The sequence below is a fragment of the Pogoniulus pusillus genome, chromosome 36 (assembly GCF_015220805.1).
Source record: "Pogoniulus pusillus isolate bPogPus1 chromosome 36, bPogPus1.pri, whole genome shotgun sequence".
Taxonomy (NCBI): domain Eukaryota; kingdom Metazoa; phylum Chordata; class Aves; order Piciformes; family Lybiidae; genus Pogoniulus; species Pogoniulus pusillus.
The window spans coordinates 6,803,521-6,830,127 of NC_087299.1; the positions used below are offsets into that span (position 1 = coordinate 6,803,521).

General features: G+C 54.8%; 1 protein-coding gene across 1 annotated transcript in view; it reads right to left on the reverse strand.

Moving 5' to 3' along the window:
• Positions 1 to 13,323: 13,323 nt before the first annotated feature.
• The window catches only part of LOC135190492 (ATPase family AAA domain-containing protein 3), a 36,547-nt gene continuing 23,263 nt past the window's right edge, over positions 13,324 to 26,607 (reverse strand). The window contains exons 14-16 of the mRNA XM_064171904.1: positions 22,302 to 22,469; positions 20,897 to 21,005; positions 13,324 to 13,689 (exon numbers count right to left, since the gene is read on the reverse strand). Coding sequence (XP_064027974.1) covers positions 13,510 to 13,689; positions 20,897 to 21,005; positions 22,302 to 22,469 — 457 coding nt within the window. The 3' untranslated portion in view covers positions 13,324 to 13,509. The remainder of the gene's footprint in view (positions 13,690 to 20,896; positions 21,006 to 22,301; positions 22,470 to 26,607) is intronic.

Consider the following 26,607-nt stretch of genomic DNA (forward strand, 5'->3'; position numbering starts at 1 on the left):
GAGGTGTCTGACATCTGTAGCAGTCCTGTTCTGCTGGGGGGGGGGGGAAGAGAGGCAAATGCACCCAAGGCCATGTTGCTTCTGCAGGTGGTGGGCACCATCAGCAGGAGCTCTGCTGGCTGTGGAGGGAAGAGAGAGGTTTCTATTGAGAGGAATAAAGGAGGGAGGTGCTAGCCCTGAGAATTCAAGGTGGGAGCCCTGAGTCCAAATCACTTCTCCTTCATTCCTCGTTTTGTATGGAGTGGGATTGTGCTTAAATGTGAGACCATCCAGAGCAGGGGGTGGGGAAGGCATCCAGAGCTGGGGCTGGGGAAGGCATCCAGAGCTGGGGCTGGGGAAGGCATCCAGAGCAGGGGGTGGGGAAAGCATCCAGAGCAGGGGCTGGGGAAGGCATCCAGAGCTGGGGCTGGGGAAGGCATCCAGAGCTGGGGCTGGGGAAGGCATCCAGAGCTGGGGGTGGGGAAAGCATCCAGAGCAGGGGCTGGGGAAGGCATCCAGAGCAGGGGCTGGGGAAGGCATCCAGAGCAGGGGCTGGGGAAGGCATCCAGAGCAGGGGGTGGGGAAAGCATCCAGAGCAGGGGGTGGGGAAAGCATCCAGAGCAGGGGCTGGGGAAGGCATCCAGAGCAGGGGCTGGGGAGACCATCCAGAGCAGGGGCTGGGGAAGGCATCCAGAGCAGGGGCTGGGGAGACCATCCAGAGCAGGGGGTGGGGAAGGCATCCAGAGCAGGGGCTGGGGAGACCATCCAGAGCAGGGGGTGGGGAAAGCATCCAGAGCAGGGGGTGATGACTACCACCAGAAACTGCTGCGTCCTCCCATGGATTCCTTGACTCTGTCGATGGCCTCTTGTTGTTTGATTGCAGTGACTGTGAAGGAGAAAGGACACCACAGCTCCTGCTCTTTCTCTCTCCCTACTTCAACTTCTGTCTTGTTTTTATTTGTTTCTCTGTGTATTTCTTTCTGTCTGTTTGAGTTTCCCTCCCCTCCTCCCCACCCTGCCTATTTCCCATGTCCAGGATCAGTTCTTTACAAGCCCCAAAGCTGGCCATGACCTGAGCCTGTTCCTCTGCCATTCCTACCTTTGCTCTTGCCCAGTGCCTCCTGGTTTGGAGCCCCTAGTTTCTCTCTGGGAGGTCTTTGCTGGTCTGTCTGCTTGACTGTTCAGGCTGCAGTGCCTGAAGCCCCCTAAAGAGTGACTTCTGCTTAAGCAGCTCCTACCCAAGAACACATCTTTGCAGCCTGTCCTCACCGAGTGAGCTTTGTGCCTTGGGCTCATCAAGTGGCATAAGATGCTCACAGCAGTGGAATGTGGCTCAGAGAGGGGCAGAGAGGTCTGGCCAAGGAGCTCTTCTCTTTGGCCCTGTGGTGTGGCAGGGGTTGAATAGAAGGATAGGAACTGTGCTATGAAACTGGTACAGGGCACAGAGCTGTCTTCAGGTGGGACAACCTTTTGCAGGGGAGAAAACTCCACCGTGAGGAGGACTAATACTGAGTCTCTGGAAGTAGTTATGGAGGGGGGAGAAGGGAGGGGAAAGCACTTTAATCTTTCCACTTGGAGCCTCTCACAGGAGAGACTTCAGGCAGTGACCTAAACTCAGACTGAATTGAAAGTCTGGTTCTGTCCTGCTCTACCAACTGACCTTAGCTGAAACACCATTAAATATGAATCTTACAACTGGGAAGAGTGATGTGATGGCTCACACTGATTAACTCTGGTGCACAGCAGAGTTTCAGAGGAATAGGAGGCTCTGGAAGAGGAGGGGGGGAGGGAAAGATCCAATTCCTGCAGGGTTTTTAACTCTGCTCTGTTTGCAGCTCTGCCCTTGTGACCACCCAGCCAAAAATCAAACAAATAAAACACTCTCAGTGCAATTAAAACTGCTGGGAGTAATTAATTGGTCTTGAAACCAGGAATGGCCTCACAGAGCAAGCTTTATCCCAGCATACACTAAACCATCAGGATCAATCCTGAGGCTGGATGTGAGGAGGAAGTTGTTGGCAGAGAGAGTGATTGGCACTGGAATGGGCTGCCCAGGGAGGTGGTGGAGTGGCTGTGCCTGGAGGTGTTGCAGCCAAGCCTGGCTGGGGCACTTAGTGCCATGGTCTGGTTGGTTGGGCAGGGCTGGGTGCTAGGTTGGGCTGGCTGAGCTTGGAGCTCTCTGCCAACCTGCTTGGTTCTATGATTCCCTGAACTGGGTAGGTCTTTGTTTCTCACCCCCAATAATCCATCCCATGCAGTAAGGTGAAGTCCCCTTCCTGACCCAAGAGATGTGATGTACCTTCTGTGCAGGGTGATTTCAAACAGCCCCTTAGAGGGCCAAGGGCAGGCTCCTGCTGTCAGCTGCCTGCCTTGCTCCTCTGAGCCCAGGCAGAGCCCCCAGAGCCTTGCTGCTGGGGCTGCCCCCCGACGCCCAGCGAGGCTGCAGTGCTGAGAGCTGCCTGCAGAGCAGCAGCCCAGGGCCCAGCTGCCACTCAGCTCTTGGCTGATGTGCAAGAGGTGACCGTTGCCAGCAGCCCCCCTGCTGCTGTGGCTGCTCCCTGGGGAAGGAGAGGAGAAGGTGGCAAGAGGCAGCTGTGTGCTGAGCACTGCAGCACCCCAGGGCCAGCAGCCTGTGGCCCCAAGCAGCAGCTGCTCACTCTCTCTGCTTGGCATCAGCTCTCCTGGCCCTATCCCCCCCTCAGCTCTGAGCCTCCCCAGCACTGTCTGACTTTGTGCCCCCTCCCCTCGTTGCTGTGTCCAGGGGAGGTTGCTCTGCTGCTGGCAGCTGGGTTGTCTGTGCACTCTGCCTGGCACTGCCTCCTCCCCCCTCCCCGTGCATGTCTTCCCTCTGCTTTTGCCTGGTCTTGGGGGGGGGGTTCTCCTTGTGTCGTTGTCTGACATGTGCCAGTGTTGACTGTTTGTTGTTCTCTTGCCTCTGACCCAGCCCTCACACACACTCAAGCCCCAGACACAACCCACCCCCCCCAGGCCAAAACAGCACCAACAAACTCAGCAACAGCTCCAAACCACAAAGCAAAGGGTTCAGGTGGCACCAAGTGACTTTGGCATCAGGGGCTGGGTGCAAGGAGGTCAGGGCTGCTGGGCAGAGCCTGTGGCAGGGCAGGCCCAGGGCTGCAGAGCTTGCAGCTGTGGCTGTGGTGGCAGCTTTGCAGGGATGGAGGAGTGGGAAGTGTGCACCATGGCTTAGCACTCCTCACCAGCTGCTTTGAGGGAGGCTTCTGCAGAGCTGGCTGCTGCTGGTGGGGACAAACACACTTTGTGTTGCCCCAGGAGGGGCCTATTTTTAGAGCAGAGCTGGAGCTGGAAAGTGGCAGTGCCAATTCTCCAGAGCTGGGACTGGCACTGGAGACCTCCTCCTGCCGTTTGGGCTGGGGGCAGCACAGGGCTGGCTGCCTGCACACCGAAAGGCTGCCTGCTGGGGGCTGGGATCTGTGGCAAGGGAGAGGTGTGGAGAGCAGCAGAGGCTTGTGAACTGCCTTGTAACAACCAGGAGCTGCTTCTGCCATCCAGGCAGCCACTTGGCAGCCCTGCTGCACCCTTAACCCTCAGCCAGAGCCAGGGAGGTAGCTCAAAGCTGAACCCATTCTATGCCAGCCTGCTCTGTGTTCTTCCCACTGCTGGTTTTCTTTCCTCCTCAAGAGGCCCAGAGGCTAAAGAGGAGGTCTGGCAGGGAGGTTGGCTCCTCCACTTTGCTTCCTAGCTGGCAGCTCTCACCCCACCAGCTTCAGGACAGGTTGTGTGTGGGGAAGGCAGCAGTGAGAGGAGGCCAAACTCACCATGGGGGTAAGAAGAGCTGTGGCAGGGAGCTGTGCAGAGCTGCACATTGCTTCAGGAGCCAGAGGAAAGAGCCAGCCCAGAGCCACCAGCAGTGATGCCCCAGGCACTAGGCATGCTCTGCTGCTCTGGCACCATCAGAAGGACCCTGCCCCTTTGAGGAACAGTTTAGGAAGGTGTCTCCTGTGCTATCATCCACCTCTCACTGTTCTGCTAGCCCTTGAGCCAGCCAGGGCCACACCAACTGCAGTCAGCCTGGCTGCAGTCTCTGGCAGCACTTGTCAGGAGCAGGAGAAGCCCAGAAGCAAGCCCAGAGTGCACATCCCAGGCTCTGGCAGCCTGCTGGAGTAGTTTGAGTTGCTCTCACTGCTGTTCTCTACCTCATTTCCCAGTTGCACACAGCTGGGTGAAGAGAATCCCTGATAGAAAGGGTTAATAAGAAAGAGGCACTGAGGTGAAGGCCTGGAGCAGCTCTCCTGGGAGGAAAGCTGAGGGAGCTGAGAGCATTCAGCCTAGAGAAGAGAAAGCTCAAGGGGGTCAGTGGCATCCTGGGCTGGCTCAGCAGCAGCAGGACAAGGGAGGTTCTTGTGCCCCTGTGCTCAGCACTGCTCAGGACACACCTTGAGGGCTGTGTCCAGTTCTGAGCTCCTCAGTTCAAGAGAGATGTTGAGGTGCTGGAAGGTGTTTGGAGAAGGGCAGCAAGGCTGGGGAGGGGCCTGGAGCACAGCCCTGTGAGGAGAGGCTGAGGGAGCTGGGGGGGTGCAGCCTGCAGCAGAGGAGGCTCAGGGCAGAGCTCATTGCTGTCTGCAGCTGCCTGCAGGGAGGCTGTAGCCAGGTGGGGTTGGGCTCTGCTGCCAGGTAAGCAGGGACAGAAGAAGGGGACACAGTCTTAAGCTGTGCCAGGGCAGGTTGAGGCTGGATGTGAGGAGGAAGTTGTTGTCAGAGAGAGTGATTGGCATTGGAATGGGCTGCCCAGGGAGGTGGTGAAGTCTCTGTGCCTGGAGGTGTTGCAGCCAAGCCTGGCTGGGGCACTGAGTGCCATGGTCTGGTTGGTTGGGCAGGGCTGGGTGCTAGGTTGGGCTGGCTGAGCTTGGAGCTCTCTTCCAGCCTGGCTGATTCTGTGCTAATGCATGGAAATCCCTGAAGGATGGGGGCAGAGATGGCTCCCTTTGGTGGTGTCCAGTGGCAGGACCAGAGGCAAAGGGCACAAACTGGAGCACAGGAGACCCTTCTTTACTATGAGGGTGACCAAGCAGTGGGATAAGTTGCAGGGAATTTGTGGAGTCTTCATCCTTGCAGCCAGTCAGGACATGGCCTCTAGGTGGCTGGACCAGAGAATCTGCAGAGGCCCCTTCCAACCTCCTCCATGCTCTGAAAAACACAACGAACCAAGCAAAGAGTGGCAGTGAGCTGGAGCCTGCTGCCTTTGCAACAGCCCTGGCTTACCTGGGGCAACAGCTGGGCAAGCCCAAGCAGGAGAGGGCACTGAGGGGAGCCAGGCAGGGAAGTCCTGATCCAGGGTCATCTCCTAGCCTGGGAGAAAGCAGCTTGTGAAGGAAGCAGTTCACATGTGCTGGCTCCCCTGGAGAAGGGAGGACAATGGGCACCCCTCCCCTCCCCTCAGCTGAGGGCTGGAGGAAGAGGAGGACTATGGTCACCCCTTCCCTCAGCTGAAGGCTGGAGGAAGAGGAGGACTATGGTCACCCCTTACCTTTGGGCTGGAGGAAGAGGAGGACTATGGTCACCCCTCACCTCCCCTCAGCTGAAGGCTGGAGGAAGAGGAGGACTATGGTCACCCCTTACCTTTGGGCTGGAGGAAGAGGAGGACTATGGTCACCCCTCCCCTCAGCTGAAGGCTGGAGGAAGAGGAGGACTATGGTCACCCCTCCCCTCAGCTGAGGGCTGGAGGCCTGCAGGTGAGAACTGATGCAGGGACTTGGTCTCATTTCACTTTGAGACAGCTTCACATCAGCAGCTCTACATTCACTGTGGCACTGATGAGGAGTGTGTGTGGGTGAACGTGGATGTGATGAAGGCTTCTTCTGCATGCAGGAGGTTTGGGAGGTGGAAATAACCAACAGGAGCTGCCAGAGCCCCTCTGGGTGTGAAAGAGCAGAAATGCTCCAGTTGCTGGGGCACAAGGCACAGACACTGGGAGCAAAGGCTTTGCAAGCTGGACACCCTGGGGAGAGAGATTTGGGGTCCAGTGGCAAGCAAGGGGCTGTAGAGCAGAGGTCAGCCTGGGCAGGGTCCCAGGGTGCTGCCCTGCCTCAGGTGAAGGTGAGCTGTCCCCTCAGGCCAGCCTGGGCAGGGTCCCAGGGGTGCTGCCCTGCCTCAGGTGAAGGTGAGCTGTCCCCTCAGGCCAGGCAGGGTCCCAGGGGTGCTGCCTGCCTCAGGTGAAGGTGAGCTGTCCCCTCAGGCCAGGCAGGGTCCCAGGGGTGCTGCCTGCCTCAGGTGAAGGTGAGCTGTCCCCTCAGGCCAGCCTGGCTCACTGCCATGCCCAGGAAGAAGCAATTGAGCCCAGGGGAGAAAGACTAAAAGAGCAATGCCAGGCCATGTGTGGGCTCTTGGGGCAAAAGAGCAGGCAGCAGAGGAGTAGGAAGATGTGGGCAGGACTGAGGAAGAGCTCAGCAGTGAGCCTGAGCTGCTGCTTTGCTGCAGCCTAGCAGGGCTCTCAGGATGCCCTTGCAGCTGGGTGTGCCTCTGTCTGCATCTCTGTGCCATCACCTGCTTGCTGCATGCAGCCTGCTCCTCGGCCCTAGCACCCCCCAGTCCTTTGCCCTCCTTTCTTTGCCAGCTTTAATCTTCTCTCCAAGCTGAGTGCTGGGATTTCAACAGGGCCTAGTGCAAGGTCCTGCAGCTGGGTGGAGGCAATGCCAAGCACCAATCCAGGCTGGGCAGTGCCAGGCTGGAGAGCAGCCCTGAGGAGAGGGACTTGGGGGTGCTGCTGGAGGAGAAGCTCAGCAGGAGCCAGCAGTGTGCACTTGCAGCCCAGAGAGCCAAGCAGAGCCTGGGCTGCAGCAGCAGCAGTGTGGCCAGCAGGGCCAGGGAGGGGATTCTCCTCCTCTGCTCTGCTCTGCTGAGACCCCACCTGGAGTCCTGCATCCAGTTCTAGAGCCCCTGGGACAAGAGGGCTGTGGAGATGCTGGAGAGTGTCCAGAGCAGGGCCAGGAGGATGCTCAGAGGCTGCAGCAGCTCTGCTGTGAGCACAGACTGAAAGAGTTTGGGCTGTGCAGGCTGGAGCAGAGGAGGCTCCCAGGTGACCTTCTGGTGGCCTGCCAGGATCTGAAGTGGGCTACAAAAAAGCTGGGGAGGGACTTTTGAGGCTGTGAGGGAGTGCCAGGAGTGGGGGGAATGGAGCAAAGCTGGAGGTGGGGAGAGTGAGGCTGGAGGTGAGGAGGAAGTTGTTGAGCAGGAGAGTGGTGAGAGGCTGGAATGGGTTGCCCAGGGAGGTGGTTGAGGCCCCATGGCTGGAGGTGTTTGAGGCCAGGCTGGCTGAGGCTGTGTGCAGCCTGCTCTAGGGTAGGGTGTCCCTGGGCATGGCAGGGGGGTTGGCACTGGCTGCTCCTTGTGCTCCCTTCCAACCCTGACTGCTTCTGTGGTTTCCACGGAGGGGGAAGCTCAGTCCTGCCTGGGGGCAGCCTCAGCTCACAGCGAGAGCAGGACAGAAGCAGAGTTTGGGAAGAGGCTTTGCAGTGGTGCTCTGCAGAGAGGGCACAAGATAGAAACCTGTCAGAGCTCTTTGAACTGCTTCTTACTCTTTCATCCCCCCACCCCTTTCCTGCACTCAGACCAATTTCTGCATGCACCAGAGAGGAAGAAGTCCAACCCCCCCCCCACCAACAGAGAGCTTGCACTCTGCTCCCAGCCTCACCCTGGCACCATCTCTACTGTGACTGCAAAGCAATAATGGCCTCGTTTATTTGGGTTGGGGTTCTTTTTTGGTTGCTGGGTTGGTGTTTTTCTTGAGTAACCTGATTTGCACAGGCAAGTGTCACCCCCCCACTTTGTGTCTCCCCACGCAGGGTGGTGACGAGGCTGAGGGGGAGCAAGCTGAAGGTGGCAGAGAGCTTGGGGTGAGGGTGGGGGAGGCAATAGGGGGGGAAAGAAGAAGGGAAAGCCAGAAGCACACTGTGATTTCCTTTGGGTCAGTGAGTGTATTTCAGCCATTCCTTCCCTTTCCAGGTGATGTTTGTACAACTCCTGGCTCCAAGCCCACCCTTTGCTCTTTGTCAGTAAAATAGTTTTTTGCATGTTTTGCATCTGAGTGGTTTTTTCCCAACCCTTTCCAACCAGCTCTGCTGCTGGATCTGTGAGTGTGAGTGTCTGGAGGGGGTGTCAGGGGCTGGAGGGCTTTTGGGCATGGGTTGGAGACAGAGGGAGGAGGTACAAGCGTGGCTTGGATGGGGGGAGAGAGAGCTGTGCCCAGCCCTGATCTACAAAGAAGGGCTCTGCCATCTCCCCCAGGTGAGCTGGCACCACAGGGCACTGTCCCAGATTTTACCCTCTTGGTCTCCCACTCAGCACAGGGAAGGGTGAAGATCCAAAACTGCTGTGATGGCAAGAGAAAGGTTTTACTGCTAAACCCAAAGTCTGGGTGCAAGCTGCCTCCAGAGGGGAGTGTGGGTGCCTCTTGCCTACCTCTGCAAGGGCAGGCAAGAAAGGGGTGTAGGAAGTCTAAGGCCGAGGAGAGGGAGGCTCAGGTAGGGAGGAAGGGAAAGTCAGACCTGGTGAAGACAGTGCAGGGAATCCAGGGTCAAGGAGAGGGCTGCTCAGGTAGGGAGGAGGGGAAAGTGCTGACCTGGTGAAGACAGAGTGCAGGAAATCTAGGGCCAAGGAGATGGATGCTGAGGTAGGGAGGAGGGGAGAGTGCAGACCTACCTCTGGAAGGGCAAGCAGGAAAGGGTGCAGGAAGTCTAGGGCCAAGGAGAGGGATGCTCAGGAGGGGAAAGTGCACACCTGGTGAAGACAGAGAGAAGCCAGCCCCAGGAAGCTGCAAGCTCTGGCAGGTTTTTGCCAGGATGCCTCCAGCAGACTCCCATTTCTTGTAGCCAGGTGCCAACAGCCACTGTCTGCAGAGGCTGAGCTGTTCCTGGAGCAGCAGGGCTTGCAGGACAGCCCAGGCACTTGCATTCAAAGCTGAGCAAAGTCATCAGATGTGCCACTTTGAAGGCAAAAGCAAACATCCAGGGAGAGGAATAATGCTGCAATCAAATGCAACCAGGCAATGGCTTACAAAAGAATCTGAGTGCTGCTTCTCCCTCCACAGCACAGCCCCAGCAATAGCTCCTGAGGAGACTCCTGTCCTACAGCACAGGGCTGGTGAGAGTGTGTGGTGCTTTGGGCCTCCTGTTTGCACCGAGGAACCTTCCCCCACTGCGTGTGCCACACGAATTCCTTAATGGCTGGAGAGTGAGGAGAGAGATGCCCAGGCTGTAAATCTGTCTGCCAGTTGCCATGCTGGAGCAGAGAGAAGGCACTGCAGCTGGCAGGGGCAAAGATGGGCAGTGATGGATGGCTGCTGGCTCCTCCATCTGCTCTTAGATTTGCTCTCCAACACAAAATACTACTTTAATCAAGTGCTATTAGCTCATAACTCACTCAGTGTCGTGGAGAGGAGCTAACCTCAGCCCGGGGTTGCCACCCTCTGTCCCTGCACAGTGCCAACAGACAGCTCGCTGGGTGCCACCCCCACGGGGACATCCTTCATCCTGGGGGCTGACAGCAAAGCAAAGGCACTGATGAAGCAGGCAGAGGTGAGAGAGGCTCTGCATGTAAATCTGTGCTGAGGCAGGAGCTGAACACTGACAGGTGGCCTTTTCCCCACCTCTCCTTTCCTGTTGCATTGCACAGCAGCAGCAGCAGCAGCAGCAGCCAGCACCTGGCACAGCCATCCAGCAGGCAGCAGGGCATGAAATCACCTGGCTGGTGGCTGGGAGTGATGTGCATAGCAAGAGGGACAGGGGAATCTCTTTTCAAGGGCAGCGTTTAGAGAGCTGCCAGCAGTAAGGCCTGGGATGCACAGAGGGAGCTGAGCACGTGGTGGGAAGGAAGGAAGGAAGGAAGGAAGGAAGGAAGGAAGGAAGGAAGGAAGGAAGGAAGGAAGGAAGGAAGGAAGGAAGGAAGGAAGGAAGGAAGGAAGGAAGGAAGGAAGGAAGGAAGGAAGGAAGGAAGGAAGGAAGGAAGGAAGGAAGGAAGGAAGGAAGGAAGGAAGGAAGGAAGGAAGGAGAGATTAGTGACAAGGTCTGGTAAGGACAGGATGAGGAGCAATGGGCTTAAACTGGCAGAGGGCAGGTTTGAACTGGATGTTAGGAAGAAGTTGTTTGCAGTGAGGGTAGTGAGACACTGGCACAGGTTGAGGGTAGTGAGACACTGGCACAGGCTGCCCGGGGAGGTTGTGGATAAGGCTGAGCTTGGAGGTCTCTTCCAACCTGGCTGATTCTATGATTCTGTTCTATGATCCTCTCTCCCTCACTGGTAGGAAGCAAAGATCCTTCACCCAGCAGGAGTTTGATACATGAAGCCTCCATGCTGCTGGGCTGGGTGCAGGCAGTCCTTGTACTGCTGCCAAGGGTAGAAGTGATTGTGGCCTTTAGGATGTTGGCTGAGTAAGGACCTGGGAAGGGGACTGAAGGACACTGCCCAGAGCCACAAGCTTCTCTGGGAAGGAGAATGAGAACTCACTGCAAGTCTCAGACACAGAGATGCTGTCACAACCTGCCAGGTAGGGCCTGTGGAGGGAGGTTGTGAGCAGAGAGAAGGGCTCCAACTCCTGAGACTTCAGCTAGCACCAGGGCTGGAGCCTGCACCCCCCTGCTAAGAAGGCATAAAGGGCACAGATGTGCCAAGTCCTGCCCAGCTGTTGGAGGATTTTGGAGGGTGAAGGGAGGTTGAGACACACCAAGGCCAAGTCCTGTGTATCAAGGAGCCCTGCTCCTCGAAGTTAAGCTCCTTCCATAAAGCATAGAAAGGTCTCCACTTACCTCTCCTCCATCTCTTAAAGAAAGAAAGAAACCAGAGCTCATTTAGGAGGGAGAGCATCATTTTCCAGGCTGCCTAAGAAGGGAAAGCTTTGCTCCTTGGGATACAAGCAGCACCAGCTGAGAACACCTCCCCAGCAAGAAATGTTGACGTTAAAGTGTTCTGAGAAGCTCCCATGCCTGTCCTCAGCCAGCCCTCCCCACCCCCGTGGAGCCCATACTCCAAGCTGAGGCAGGGCTAAGTGGCATCCAGCATCAAAATTGAGCACTAAAAGCCCTTGAAACCTCCCTGGGAATGACTCTTGTGCCCAGGCAAACCTGAGAACCCCTAGGTCAGGCCATGCTGCCTTCCCTGCTCCAACGAGAGGCTGCTTCTAGCTGCTGGATCTGCAAGGAACGCTGTGGATCACGGCTGTGGGCCCAGCACCCTGCTGCCACCGAGGGACCCGATGCAATCTGGAGGAGGAATGCCATGAAACAGCTGAGGCAGCAACTGCTCTGCCTCTCACACAGCTCCACAGCAGCATCCTCTTCCCCAGCTCGGTGTCAGCAAAAGCTCAGGCACGGTGAGGACAAGGCAGAGCAGCTTTCCCCTCCTCCCAGCTCCTTTTGTGTTTCATGGAGGCGATTATGGAAGAGAGGGGAACAGCACTGGAGGTGTGTGTCACAATTAGAGATGTTAATCACACAGGATCCAGCTGCTCCCTCATGTAACTCACTGGCAAGGGGTTGGGTTTTTTTCCAGCAGAGTGGCTCTGCAGAGCTCCCATCCAGCCCTTGGGGGTTGAACAGGAACACAAATCCAGTAAAAACCCAAACAGGAAGGGGAAAGCCTCCAGGAAATCAGTGGACTACAGGATAGCTGCAGCTAGGCTGAAGGGGAGGGGGACAAAATAGCACTCAAGTTGATTTCAGTCACTCAGAACGTGGAGTGTGGAGCTTCAGTTTGCACAGTGACTGCTCCTGCTCCTCTACAGCACCTCCCACAGCAAGAACCCTTCCAAGGAGTGCCACTGGGACACGCCAGGCTGGGCACACACTGCTGCTCTGGGGGTCATGAGGTGTGGAGCTTCAGTTTGCACAGTGACTGCTCCTGCTCCTCTACAGCACCTCCCACATCAACAACCCCTCCAAGGAGTGCCACTGGGACACGCCAGGCTGGGCACACACTGCTGCTCTGGGGGACATGACCCTTAAATGAAGGAGCAGCTCCTACAACGCAGCTGCAAACTGGCATCCAGGGGAAGATACCTGGGAAGGATTCTCTCAGCCAGCAGCCCAAGAGAGGGAAGATTTCAGCCTCAACAACTGTTTCCTCTCTGCTGCCCCAAAAGGCTGTGCCGAGGACCCTGGGACCAGCCCTGTTCTGCTCCCATGCTCAGGCACTCCTCTCTCCAAGCTCAGTACCAGCCAGCAGAGACTGCTGTCAGGTCCTGTCGGGGGAGCACATCTCAGCAAGCTACTCAAGGGCACGGATCTAGGTCAGGAGAATGTGCCTGCACACTGGAGTTACAGAAGGGGACTGAGAGCAGAGCAGAGAGTTCAAAGCCAATTCAAACTCAGAAGAGAGTCAAGATTTTGTGAGCCATCTCTGAAATTCAGGGCCAGGAGAAATTCCAGCTGATGCAGCCAGGGCTGTGCTCAGCCACCTGACAGTGCCACATTGCTCACTTGGCCCAGGAATGCAGCAGCAGCCTGAGGGCAGCAGGCAAATGAGCTCCACTCACCTCTTTCAGGCCATGCTGGACAGCTGTGTGCCAGAGACTCGCTGAGCCCTGCCTCCTCCCCTCCTTCAAGACAGCGGTGGGGGGAGAAAATCCTCTAGGGCTGCTCTCAGACTAGCTGGAGCAGCAAGTACCTGGCTGCAGAAAGCACACAAAGCTCTGTGGGCTGTGCAGTCAGGAACAGACACATCAGAGCCTGGGAAGCAGCAGCTCCTGCTGCAGCTCAGCAGTGTCTGAAGGACCCTGGGCAGTGCTTCCAAGGCTCTGCCAGCTGCTCCAGTGCAGCTCAAACAACCTTTTGTGAGCCAGGCAGTGTGGGCAGTTCTTCTACAGCGCTGGAGAGGCAGAAAAAACTGAGGCCTGAGAACTGAAGAGACAGAGTCACCTTCCATGGTCTTCTACAGCCATCCTCCAGGAGAGCCAAGCACAGAGAAGACAAAATGCAGCTGCCAGGCACCAGCAGGTGCAGCCACATCACAAGGGAAGTGCCAGTGCTTGCCAGCCAGCCCACTACACAGCTGCAGCTTGCCCCAAGTGTGGACTCCAAGTCGAGCAGGTGCAGTTGTGAACCACAGCAGCTAACTGCCTGCAGCACCAAGTGTGCCCTGAGTCTGTGAAGAGGAGGGGGGCAGCAAGAGCTGTGAGCAAGGAGGTATGGCCTGGGCAGCAGTGAAGAGGGGGAAACAGCTCTACTGGAGCATAAACCTTACAAAGGTAGAGCTATGGGAGCAGCTGGCTGGGACAGGCCCTGGGACACTGCACAACACTGTCAGATGGCTGAGAAGGGGCTGGAGTTGGGGGCTCTCAAGCAGGACAGGCCACACAGACTAACACAGCCCACGGTGTCTCAGCAAGGGGAGCCTTTAATAGAGCTGCTTCAGCCTGATGGAAACAGTTTTGTTTCCTGGTGCACACGAAGCCAAAGGCAGCACCTCCCCCCTGCACCCACAGACACCCTTCTCATGATTCCACTCAACACCTGCCCCACAGACCCTCCCCAGCTTCAGGATGGTTCGGAGCCTGAAGACTTCTCACACTGCTGTTCCCTTGGGGAAAGGCAAGAGTGGGTTTCTGCCAGTCTCTTTGCTTGCTTCAGCAGCCTCTGTTTTCAGCCACTCCATCTTCTGCTGGTGTTGCTGCACAGCATCAGCCACACGGGCATCGATCATGGCCTCTGTCAGGACCCCATCCTCTGATGCATAGGCTGCAGCCTGCAGAGGCAAAGGACACTCAAGTCAGTGAGGGCAGCTCCTGGGAGTGGTGAGGAGCCGAGACAGGTGCCCCTAGAGTCATGGAATCAGGCAGGTTGGAAGAGAGCTCCAAGCTCAGCCAGCCCAACCTAGCACCCAGCCCTGCCCAACCAACCAGACCATGGCACTAAGTGCCCCAGCCAGCCTTGGCTGCAACACCTCCAGGCACAGCCACTCCACCACCTCCCTGGGCAGCCCATTCCAATGCCAATCACTCTCTCTCACAACAACTTCCTAACAACATCCAGCCTGAACCTCCCCTGGCACAGCTTGAGGCTGTGTCCCCTTCTTCTGTTGCTGGCTGCCTGGCAGCAGAGCCCAACCCCACCTGGCTACAGCCTCCCTGCAGGCAGCTGCAGACAGCAATGAGCTCTGCCCTGAGCCTCCTCTGCTGCAGGCTGCACACCCCCAGCTCCCTCAGCCTCTCCTCACAGGGCTGTGCTCCAGGCCCCTCCCCAGCCTTGCTGCCCTTCTCCAAACACCTTCCAGCACCTCAACATCTCTCTGCAATGGAAGAGTCCAGAACTGGACACAGCACTCCAGGGGTGGCCTGAGCAGTGCTGAGCACAGGGGCAGAAGAACCTCCCTTGTCCTGCTGCCCACACTGCTCCTGAGCCAGCCCAGGATGCCATTGGCTCTCTTGGCCACCTGGGCACTCTGCTGGCTCCTGTTCAGCTCCTCTCTCCCAGCACCCCCAGCTCCCTCTCTTCCTGGCTGCTCTCAGCCATCTGGCCCCAGCCTGTAGCACTGCTTGGGGTTGTTGTGGCCAAAGTGCAGAACCTGGTTCTTGGTCTTGTTCAGTCTCATCCCATTGGCCTCTGCCCACCCATCCAGCCTGGCCAGGTCCCTCTGCAGGACTCTCCTACCCTCCAACAGATCCCCACCTGCTCGTTTGTTTTTCACCCATCTCCATGCATACCTGCCCCTACCCTTCCCAGAATAGGGGTGGGTGTTGTGCCAAGGCAGTGCTGGCACCCGGAGCAAGCTGCCAGAGCACCCTGGGGAAGGATTGCCTTGATGCAGCTGTGCCAGGAGCTGAACCACATCAGCTGCCCAAGCACCTTTGCCTACCTGCCTCTGGATTTGCCTGGCAAGTAAGAGCTTTGAGTTTGGAAGAGAGCAAGCCCCAGGTGCAGTGTGCTGAAGACAGGCTGCATGCTTGGGCTGCACTCACCCCTGGCTTGTTTCAACTCCCACTCCTGCTTTCAGAGCCTTCTGTGTGTGAAGCCAACAAGGTAGAGAAGAACAGGTGCCTGTGGTGAGTGGATGGCTCCATCCAGGACAAGAGAAGATGGTTTAAACACAGAGGAGAGCAAACACCAGTGCCAGGGTGGATATGGGCACCGTGGCTCCCCTAAAGTGATGTCTCATGCATGCTGATGTTGCTTTCCTCCTGTGTTCTGCTAGGAATCTCTCCTGCATCACTTCTGTGCTGTGCCAGCTCCCACCTCATACTTCTCTGCCAAGTGGGACCTTGCTTTTTCTCCCTCTCCATCCACACTCCAGCTCCTGCTTCTCCATCACTCTTTGGTAAATCAGTGCTTGCTCCTGCTGCTGCTGCTTCAACAGGCAGCAGGAATTTGACCCTAATTCCTCAGAGAAAGGGCTGGGAAGCTCCTGACACCCTTGCCAAAGAGCCCAGAGGATTCTCAGTGGCAGCTCAGGGAGGACAGCAGCACAGGCCAGGTCCCTTCAGCTGCAGCAAAATGGTTGTCACTTCTCATCCAGGCATGCAGGGCAGCTGGGACTCTGCTGCTGGACGTTTTGCAGCTGACAACACAACACAAGCAGCAGCCACAGCCTCCAAGGAGGGAGGGATGCTCATGCTGGTAGCTGGAACCCATCTCCAAGGTAACAAACCAACTCCAGCCTAGAGATTTCTAAATCTGGTTGCTCCCTGTGCAAGGGTTCCTGCAAGAGCACACCAGTGCTGAGGCTGCTTGTGCAGGGATGGTGGTGAAGGGAGCTTGAGCTGGGGAGAGGCCTGGAACACAAGGCCTATGAGAAGAGGCTGAGGGAGCTGGGGGGGTGCACCCTGCAGAAGAGAAGGCTCAGGGCAGAGCTCATTGCTGTTGCAGCTACCTGCAGGGAGGCTGTAGCCAGGTGAAGTTGGTCTCATCTCCCAGGCAACCAGCAAGAGAACAAGGGGATACAGTCTCAAGATGTGTCAGGGCAGGTTCAAGCTTTTAGCCCCCTCTAAGGGATGGGCAACCTGTGCCAGTGTCTCCTACCCTCACTGAAAGAATTCCTCCCTGCTCTCCACTCTAAACCTGCCCTCTTCAAGCTTAAGGTGGGAAGGTTCTATTCAGCTGAAGTTTCCCCTCTGACTCATGCCTAGAACCCTCCCACCCCCTCTTTCATTTCAGTTTTGTTTTGTAGGACCTGTATGGGGGCACAAAGCTAAAAATAAAAGGACCCAGCAGCCTTTTGTCAGGAGGGGGTCACAACAGCTTCTGCCAGCAGCCTTTTGTCAGGAGGGGGTCACAACAGCTTCTGCCAGGCAACCAGCAACAGAACAAGGGGACACAGCCTCAAGCTGTGCCAGGGGAGGTTCAGGCTGGATCTTAGGAGGAAGTTGTTGTTGACAGAGAGTGATTGGCATTGGAATGGGCTGCCCAGGGAGGTGGTGGAGTTGCCATCACTGCAAGTGTTCAAGAACAGCCTGGTTGGGGCACTTAGTGCCATGGTCTGGTTGATTGGCTCGGGCTGGGTGCTAGGTTGGGCTGGCTGAGCTTGGAGCTCTCTTCCAACCTGGTTGATTGATTCTATGAAGGGAGTGAGTGCTTGCCTGGGCTGTATGCCTGCACAGAGACAGAGAGGATGCCTTCCCTTCCTCCCTGCCACTGCATAGCCCATGAATGCCAGGCTGGAAACTCCTGCAAAGCTGTGCAGTTCACGCTCTGTTGATTTTCTCAATGACTTTCTATTTATAGAAAGCCTCAGGACCTTGCTGTCAAGAAAGCAAATGGGAGAAGCAGCTGCCCCTTCTGGGAGTAGCTTGCACACACACACAGAGAAATGGTACCCAGCTTCATTTGTATTCATACCTCTACCCTCTGCATGGACACATTTTAACCCATTTGCTCCAGTCTAACTATTCAGATTTTTCTAATCCAATTCCAATTGGGAAATCAGCTGAAAGCTAAAGTTTTCAATAAGGCTCTGAGGAGATCTCATTGTGGCCTGCCAGTATCTACAGGAAAGCTGGGGAAGGACTTTTTAGGGTAGTGAGAAGGCTAAGGGGGAATGGAGCAAAACTAGGAGTGGGTAGATTCAGATTGGATGGTAGGAAGATGTTCTTCACCATGAGGGTGGTGAGAGACTGGAACAGGTTGCCCAGGGAGGTGGTGGAAGCCTAATCCCTGGAGGTCATTAAGGCCAGGCTGGATGTGGCTCTGAGCAGCCTGATCTAGTGTGAGGTGTCCTAATCCCTGGAGGTTATTAGGGCCAGGCTGGATGTGGCTCTGAGCAGCCTGATCTAGTGTGAGGTGTCCTCATCCCTGGAGGTTATTAGGGCCAGGCTGGATGTGGCTCTGAGCAGCCTGATCTAGTGTGAGGTGTCCTAATCCCTGGAGGTCATTAGGGCCAGGCTGGATGTGGCTCTCAGCAGCCTAATCTAGTGTGAGGTGTCCTAATCCCTGGAGGTTATTAGGGCCAGGCTGGATGTGGCTCTGAGCAGCCTGATCTAGTGTGAGGTGTCCTCATCCCTGGAGGTCATTAGGGCCAGGCTGGATGTGGCTCTCAGCAGCCTGATCTAGTGTGAGGTGTCCTAATCCCTGGAGGTTATTAGGGCCAGGCTGGATGTGGCTCTGAGCAGCCTGATCTAGTGTGAGGTGTCCTCATCCCTGGAGGTCATTAGGGCCAGGCTGGATGTGGCTCTCAGCAGCCTGATCTAGTGTGAGGTGTCCTTCCCCATGGCAGGGAGGTTGGGACTTGAGGTCCCTTCCAGCTCTGACAATTCTATGATTCTAAAGAGTGGGGCTGGGGGAGGGAAGTAGAGGGATGGAGCACAGATGCCCAGTCCAGCCTAGATGACCTGAGGTTTGATGCCAGCCAAGACCCATGGCTTATTTTAACTTGGTCAAGCCACTCTGGATGCTTTGAATCACACTTATAATGACAACAGCCTGCTCAAGCCTTCCTCCTCCCCCAAAATCACAGGCACCCTTCACACTCCCCCTGCTTGCTTAATGTCCTTCAGCTCAGACCACTAAAACATCCAACTCTTGCCCCAGCTTGGGCAGGTAGATGATTTTGGTTGGTTTTATATATCAAACAAAAGGTTTCAAGGAGCACAAAGGCATTGATGTGAGTGGCACAAAAGGCAAGGAAACGACAGGAAGCTCACCTCTGGGACACTAAACTCCTGGGAAATGCTTCTGAAGTGTTGCCAAAACAAATTTCCAGTGATTATACAGCTTGGAACAATGCAAAGTTGGGGTTTTGGTTGGTTGGTTTTGGTTTTTTTTCCCTTTGACATTGTAATTTAAAGCATCTCAATGGGTTTAAGGTCAGGGTGCAGCACTTGGAAGCCTGCAACGTTACTATAAACAGATCCGAAGGGAACTGTGAAGTGTCTAAAGGCATCTAAATCCCACCCTGCATTCAGAAAGGATTAGATATGGGCAATGGAAAAGCACAAGGGCAAAAAGGGAATGCTCAGTCTTCTGCAGAAGAGATTAAAATGGATTTCTAACGTGCAGACAATTAGCTGTGCCAGACAGCAACATTCTCCTCACTGCTAGAGGTTACACCCTCTGCTTTGCTGCAGCTGATTTTCCTCCCCCTGCTCCCCCCTCCTCCCTGTTTGCAGACTGAAACAGCAGTGAAATAGAATCGCTGATAAACACCTTCCTCTGCTCCCTGTCCTGCCCTTCTGCAGATTCAGGAATGGAGGCAGGAGTGGCATTGCAGACTCCTCACTGCCTTCCCTACCTGTGCTTCCTAGGTGATCCGGGGAGCTTTCGTCACGTAGAGGTTAGGATTAGAACTGCAAGCAACAAGGCTGCAGGTTTGAGGTGCTAGGACAGATCCTATGGAACAGAGCAACACTTCCTCAGAGATGAAGGCTGCTGCAGCACACAAGCACCTTCCAGCTGCTGCATCCAGCTGAGGGGAGTGAGAGAAGCATTTTCCTGAGGCAGTTACGTTGGCTGCCAGAGCCTAAGCCACCTCCTGAGCCATGCCAGGCCAGCAGTGCAGCTATGCAGTTAACTCATCTTGCCAAGCTATTTTTAGTTCTGATCAGCTCCCTGACCCAGTTCATGCTACAGCTATACAAAGAAGTGCACTGGCACAAAGGGAAGGGGAGCAGAAAGGCAGGAATCATGGAGCTGGTTTGGCTGCAGGAGCCCTCCAAGATCATTAACCTAACAGTAATGCCACTAAACTGGGGCCCCAGGTGCCACATCCACAGGTTTCTCCAACACCTCCAGAGATGGTGACTCCATCACCTCCCTGGGCAGCAGGCTCCAATCCCTGACCACTCTTGCAGCAAAGAAATTCTTCCTGCTCTCTAACCTAAACCTCCCCTGACACAATGTCAGGCCATTTTCTGACACCAGGGAAGAGGAGGCAGGACTACCACTGCCAGAGATACTTGTCAAGCTGCAGCCTCAATCCTTCCCTGGTAGGAGAGAGCACTGTTAGCAGCTCCAGAACTACCCACAAGCTCTGAGCCAGGCTCCCCAGCACCACTGCCACTGGAGGGATGAGCTTAGGTGAAGAGCACTCCAACCACCTGATGCAGAGAGGCTTTTAACGGTGGCTGCTCAAGCGCCATACCCTTAACACTCCACGCAGGCAAAACCCAAGGCAGGTGTTGACAAAGTGCTACCACAGTCAAGCCTTGCACTAACACAGCCTCCTGGCAAGCTCTACTCAAGCCCCAGTCAGCTCCAGCTTCCAAATCCCTTGGCCCAGTGACTAAGAAGCCTGCAGATCAGCAGCTCTGGCAGGCAGCTCCCAGGGCAGTGCTCAGCGCAGGAATCTTTCCCCTTTCAGATGCTCTCACAAAGCCACCACTGGACTACTCCATTGAGTCACCTCCTGAGGCAAGAAGCCCACGTGCCTAGGCACCAGCTGCAGAAAGCCTGGGCTATTTTAACACATCACACTTCCTTTCTTCATCACCAAGGGATAAAACAGCAAGTCCCTTGTCCCAGAGCACCAACAGCTTGGATTTCAACACGGATGAAGCTTCTTGCAGCTTCTACAGCAGAATACTTCATCTTTCCCACCCTCCTCACTCCTGAATCTTTTTGGTTTTCAAAGCCCTTGGACTGTTTGCTGACAGAAGAGGTGAACACAACACCCTGCTGCAATTTTTCATAGCACCTCCTGGGGCCAGGAGGTCCATTTGAGAAGTGATGAGGGCAGCACCACTAAGGAATGAGGCACTCCCTGGAATGGGCTGCCCAGGGAGGTGGTGCAGTGGCCATGCCTGGAGGTGTTGAAGCCAAGTCTGGCTGGGGCACTTAGTGCCATGGTCTGGTTGGTTGGGCAGGGCTGGGTGCTAGGTTGGGCTGGCTGAGCTTGGAGCTCTCTTCCAACCTGCTTGATTCTATGATTCCCCAACTTTCCCTTCCTTCAAATTCACTTAAAGGATAAATGCTAAGAGCTGAGGTCATTCCTAGGGAGCAATGACAGGTTAGGAGATAAGGAGTGATGGAAAGCAAAGCTGATAACAAGCTAAAGGCTCATTTATCACTATTTTGATTACAGGGAATGCCTGGCAGCAAAGCCCTTCCCAGAGATGGGTGAGGCAGTTCTCTCCTAAACAAAAGAGGATTCATAGAGTGGTTTGGGTTGGAAAGGACCTTTAAAGGTCATCTAGTCCAAGCTTAAGTTGGGTGACAATTAGAGGTCTGCCTTCTCTCCCACACCACCAGCACTCAGTTTAAGACAAATCCCACAGGTCTTCATCTGGGGGTTCAAAATCAGAAGGCCACAAAAATAGGTTTCCCAGGAGTGATTATCAACCCCAGTTCCTATTTCTGAGCTGAGGAGTGTTGGTGATATTCTGACACCTGCCCCAGAGCTAGCAGCATTCTACTACCACAATCAACCTCCTAAAGTGAGACAAGATCTGAAACTCCAACATCAAACATTCAGTGCATCCTGAAAGTTAACAGGCAGCAAGAAGGCCAGGGATAAAAGTCCTGCTTACCTGCCAGGCCACAGCCAGCTGGGAGATCTCTCGACCAGACATGCCCTCTGTCAGCCTGGCAATCTCTGAGCACTTCTTCCCATAGTCAAACTGGGCCAGCTTCAAACGCCTGCAAAGCACAGGAAGGATTCATTTACATGGAGCCACGGGACAGGACAGGAGTCAGAGGCAGGCTTTGTGAAGAGCAGCACTCACAATGCAATCAAAGAGCAGATTGGAGCAATTTCTGTAAGCAAGAGCCAGCCTGAGCACAGAAGTTGTTCTGCTGGGCCCAGAGAGCCCCATTCTGGGGCACAAAGAAATGTCTGTGCCTGGATTTGGCCCAAGGACTGCACAGCACACAAGGAAGCATCTCACCTGCTCTGACTGGCACCTCTTAAAGCAAGCAAAGACAAGTGGGGTTCCAACAGTGCTCCTACTTGTGTTACTGCCTTGAGCAGGACAGATACAGCCTGGAGGTCAGGGAGGAATTCTTTCCCCTGAGGGTGGGCAGACACTGATTGTTCAGCCTGGAGAAGGCTCCAGAGGGACTTTTCATGAGGGTGTCCAGAGACAGGACTAGGGAGAATCATAGAATCAACGAGGCTGAAAGAGAGCTCCAAGCTCAGCCAGTCCAACCTAGCACCCAGCCCTGGCCAACCAACCAGACCATGGCACTAAGTGTCCCAGCCAGGCTTGGCTTCAACACCTCCAGCCACAGCCACTCCACCACCTCCCTGGGCAGCCCATTCCAATGCCAATCACTCTCTCTCACAACAACTTCCTCCTAACACCCAGCCTGAGCCTCCCCTGGCACAGCTTGAGGCTGTGTCCCCTTGTTCTGCTGCTGGCTGCCTGGCGGCAGAGCCCAACCCCACCTGGCTACAGCCTCCCTGCAGGCAGCTGCAGACAGCAATGAGCCAGAGCCGTCACACCCCCAGCTCCCTCAGCCTCTTCTCACAGGGCTGTGCTCCAGGCCCCTCCCCAGCTTTGTTGCCCTTCTCTGGACACCTTCCAGCACCTCAACATCTCTCTTCAATTCAGGAGCCCAGAATTGGATGATCTCTGTGGTCTCTTCCAACCTAAGCCATTTTAGGACTCCGTCAGAGCTGAATTGGTTTTAACAAGTTCGAGAGACCAAGGACTGAAAATGTTGCTATTGAGCTGAAATAATCACCTTCTAGAGCAGGTGATTTTTAAGATCCCTTCAGACCCACAGCACTGACAACTGTTCTCCTACATTTAAAAGGCACAGTAAACCCTGGCATGAAATCCCAGGTTGGCATCTCACCCTGTGACAGCATAGCAAGAGCAGCTTCAACTCTGACCCGCGTCGATCAATAGCGAGACAGAAAAGGAGATGAAGGAAAAAAAGCAATGAAAGAAAGAACCCTCCAGGGAGGGAGAGCTCTGCAGGGATACTCACTGTTTGCCCTCTGTGGCTGGCTTCAAGACATGCCTGTCAAAATACATCCTCACAAGTCTCTCTCGTTCTTCCAGCTGGGGCAGATGGAAGTTCACCATTTCGTCTATCCGGTCGTTGATAGCCCAGTCAAACTGCTCGGGCTGGTTGCTTGCTAAAACAAGCATAAACCTGGAAGAGGGAAACAAAGGAGACTGAAAACAAACTCCTTTATATAATAAAGATATGCAAAGAATCAGTCTGAACACTGGGAGCTGCCATGGTCAGTGTGAAGGCTACCTGACCTGCTTTGGAACAGTGTCTCAGGCACCAGCCTGAAGTGGAGTGGCTGCTCGCTTACAGCTGAAATGAGCTCAACTCAGCACTCAGCCTTCCACCAGCAGCTTCCCCAGCCTGCCCTTGCCATGGAAGCCTAAGTATAGAATCACAGAATCAGGCAGGGTTGGAAGGGACCACAAGGAGCTGCCAGCTCCAACCCCCCTGCCATGCCCAGGGACACCCTACCCTAGAGCAGGCTGCATACAGCCTCAGCCAGCCTGGCCTTAAACACCTCCAGCCATGGGGCCTCAACTACCTCCCTGGGCAACCCATTCCAGGCTCTCACCACTCTCCTGCTCAACAACTTCCTCCTCACCTCCAGCCTGACTCTAATCATCTCCAGTTTTGCTCCACTGCCCCTAGTCCTGTCACCACCTAATTGGTCACTTTAGCCACAATCTCCCTCAAGTTAGGCACAGCCAGGTGGGGTTGGGCTCTGCTGCCAGGCAGCCAGCAGCAGAACAAGAGGACACAGCCTCAAGCTGTGCCAAGGGAGGCTCAGACTGCATGTTGGGAGGAAGCTGTTGTCAGAGAGAGTGATTGGCATTGGAATGGGCTGCCCAGGGAGGTGGTGGAGTGGCTGTGGCTGGAGGTGTTGCAGCCAAGCCTGGCTGGGGCACTTAGTGCCATGGTCTGGTTGGTTGGCCAGGGCTGGGTGCTAGGTTGGGCTGGCTGAGCTTGGAGTTCTCTTCCAGCCTGGCTGATTCTATGATCTGCTTTAGCCCCAGCCTTGGCAGAGTTGGAGAGTGCCTGGACTCGGTGATCTTGGAAGCCTTTTCCAACCCAAACAATTCTATCATTCTGTGAATGGACTCATCCTGGCCAGAATGAGGAGCTGGGACTGGGTATGGAAGGGGTCACTCTCCAGCAGCTGCTGAGAGCTGACTTGTTTCCTTCAAGCAAGCCTGACAACACATCTGCTCCCAAGCCTAATGCGGGCAGAGAGACCAGAAACAGAGGAGCTTTGCTTCCCCAGGCCTTGCACGTGAGCCAGCTTCCAGGTCTTGCTCTCCCCTGCTGCATTTGGATGCCAGAAGCCCTTTCTTTTTTGCTTAGTAATGATGCTTCTTCCCCACACCAATTCTGCTGTAATGCTTTAATTGATGGTACCAGCTTAATAGTGCATTACAATTTGAAATGGGCTTTTAACCACAGCCATTGGGATATTGACTTTCCTGCAGCCTATTTAAATCTTAATCTGCAGGGGGCTGTGTTCTTTCCTGTCAGTTCTGATGACAACTTTGCCAGCTCCAGAGCCCACACAGGCATGAAACTTACCCTTTCTTCCCCAAGCAGGACTTCCCCAAACCCCTCCAGAAGCAGGGATTGGATGAAGGTTTGGTGTGCAACTCAGGCTTTGCTCGTCGCGAACGACAGGAGGGAGCAAGAAGAAGAGATGCAGGCACTGCAGGCTCCCAGGCAGAAGATGCAGGAAGCTCTTTGGGGAGCTCAAGCCAGCAATTCACAGCACTTAACTACACTGGTGACAGTTCACTGGTGAAGTAACAGCACTCCTCAGGGTCTCACCAAAACAGCTAGATTTACATGCACTATTAGACTTATTCAAGTCAACTCCCATTCATGGATGGAAGATTCCTTTTTGTTTGTCTTTTTGCCCAAAGCAGCAATAAGGCTGTTGAGCAGGAAAAGAGCAGTGCATGAATCACAAGGACATGTTCAGTCTCCTAGAATGGCTCACAGTTAAATCAGGGTTGAATTCAGCATCTGCTAAAATGACAGCCCAGCTGTTTTGAGTGGAAGCACAGCACCCACCAGCACCAAACAAGCATGCCCAGAGCTCTGCTAAAGACAATTTAACATCAGGGGAAAAGAACTGTCCCCTTAGCACCCCTGCCAGGCACTGCCTTGCAGGGCAATTAGAAATGTGGTCAAACCTACAGCTTTGCTAGAGCCACAGCAATTAGCTAGCACATGCCTGGAAAGAGGGAAGAAGAGGGAATTAGCTAAAGCTACAGCAGATATGCTTTTGAAGTCCTGTGGTTCCACTGAGGCATCTTCATTATCCTTGTAGGCAGAGGGCAAAAGGCATGTCTAGAGGTCACCTAGGAGCTCAGGATGGTCTAGCTGGAGCAGGAAGAAGTCACCTTCCTCTTCATGGACATTAGGAAGAAGTTGTTTGGACAGCAGGAAGAAGCTCTTTACCATGAGGGTGGTGGTAGGATCATAGCATCAACCAGGTTGGAAGAGAGCTCCAAGCTCAGCCAGTCCAACCTAGCACCCAGCCCTGGCCAATCAACCAACCATGGCACTAAGTGCCTCATCCAGGCTTTTCTTGAACACCTCCAGGGATGGGGACTCCACCACCTCCCTGGGCAGCCCATTCCAATGCCAATCACTCTCTCTGTGAAGAACTTCCTCCTAACATCCAGCCTAGACCTGCCCTGGCACAACTTGAGACTGTGTCCCCTTGTTCTATTGCTGGTTTTCTGGGAGAAGAGACCAACCCCACTTGGATACAACCTCCCTTCAGGTACTTGTAGACAGCAATAGAGCATTGGAACAGGCTGCCCAGGGATGTGGTTGAGGCCCCATTCTTGGAGGCACTGAAGAACAGACTCAGGGGAGCCCTGGGCAGCTTGCTCTAGTTGGAAATGTCCCTGCTGACTGCAGAGGGGTTGGACAAAATGACCTTTGAGGGTCCTTTCTGGCCCAGTGCAATCTGTGAAACCAAGTTTTCACCTTGGGAAAGTGCACTTCTACCTCAAGCACCATTTGCTCTGTGTGTTGCCAGAATAGATTTCTTGTGTTTATTCTTGCAAGCAGCAGGTCCAGCATCACTTAATAATAATTAGCCTCAACTCAGCATGCATAGAGCACTTCCATAGATCATTTCAGAAGTGATTTGTTATCCTCTCAAAGAGAAAACTAAGGGTTTTGCAAGGTTCTTGCAGGCTCAACACCTTGCTTGGCTGTAGACTACTCCTGTTGGAAAGGCATTGCTGCCACTGTGAGAGAGAAGGCTACAGAGAAGCACCATACAAGCAAGGCTGCAGCATGAGGAGTGTGGGCAGCAGGGCAGGAGAGGGGATTCTGCCCCTTGACTCTGCTCTGCTGAGACCTCACCTCAAATATTGTCTCCAGTTCTGGTGTTCCCAGCATCAGGACACAGAGCTGGTGGAGTGAGGCCAGAGGAGGCCACAAAGATGATACAAGGGCTGCAGCATCTCTGCTGTGAGGATAGGCTGAGGGAGCTGGGGGTGTTCAGCCTATCTGGGGGGGACCTGAGAGCTGCCTTCCAGTACCTGAAGGGATTCCACAGGAAGGCTGCAGAGGGACTTTTCACACAGAACCATGCAGCTTGGCAAAGCCCCTCAGGAGCACCAAGTCCAACCTAGAACCCTACTCTACAAGATTCACCTTAAACCATAGCCCTAAGCACCACATCCAAACCACCCTGAAACACAGCCAGGCTGGGTGAGTCCAGCACCAACCTGGGCAGCTCATTCCAGTCCCTGACCACTCTCTCTGTGAAAAACTTCTTCCCAATGTCCAATCTAAACCTCCCCAGTCCCAGCTTGAGGCTGCTCCTCCTTGTTTTCATGAGGCTACCTAGAGACAGGACAAGGGGAAATGATTTGAAGCTGAGGCAGAGCAAGGTTAGGCTGGAGCTGAGGAAGTTCTTCAGCACAAGGGCAGTGAGACTCTGGAAAAGGCTGCCCAGGGATGCTGTGGATGCCTCCTCCCTTGGGGGTGTTCCAGGCCAGGCTGGATGAGGCCTTGAGCAGCTGAGTCTAGCTGAGAGGTGTCCCTGCCTATGGTGGAGAAGTTGAGGTCTCTTCCAACCTAAGCCATTCTAGGCCTCTTTCAACTCTCAGGGTTGCATTAGTTTTAACAAGTTTGAGAGACCAAGGACAGAAAAACCTTGCTGTTGGGCTGCAATAATCACCTTCTAGAGCATTTCTTTCATGCCATGATGCTCCTCTAACAAGGTGTTGCACTCCACCCTTACAAAAGGAGCAGTTCACCACTG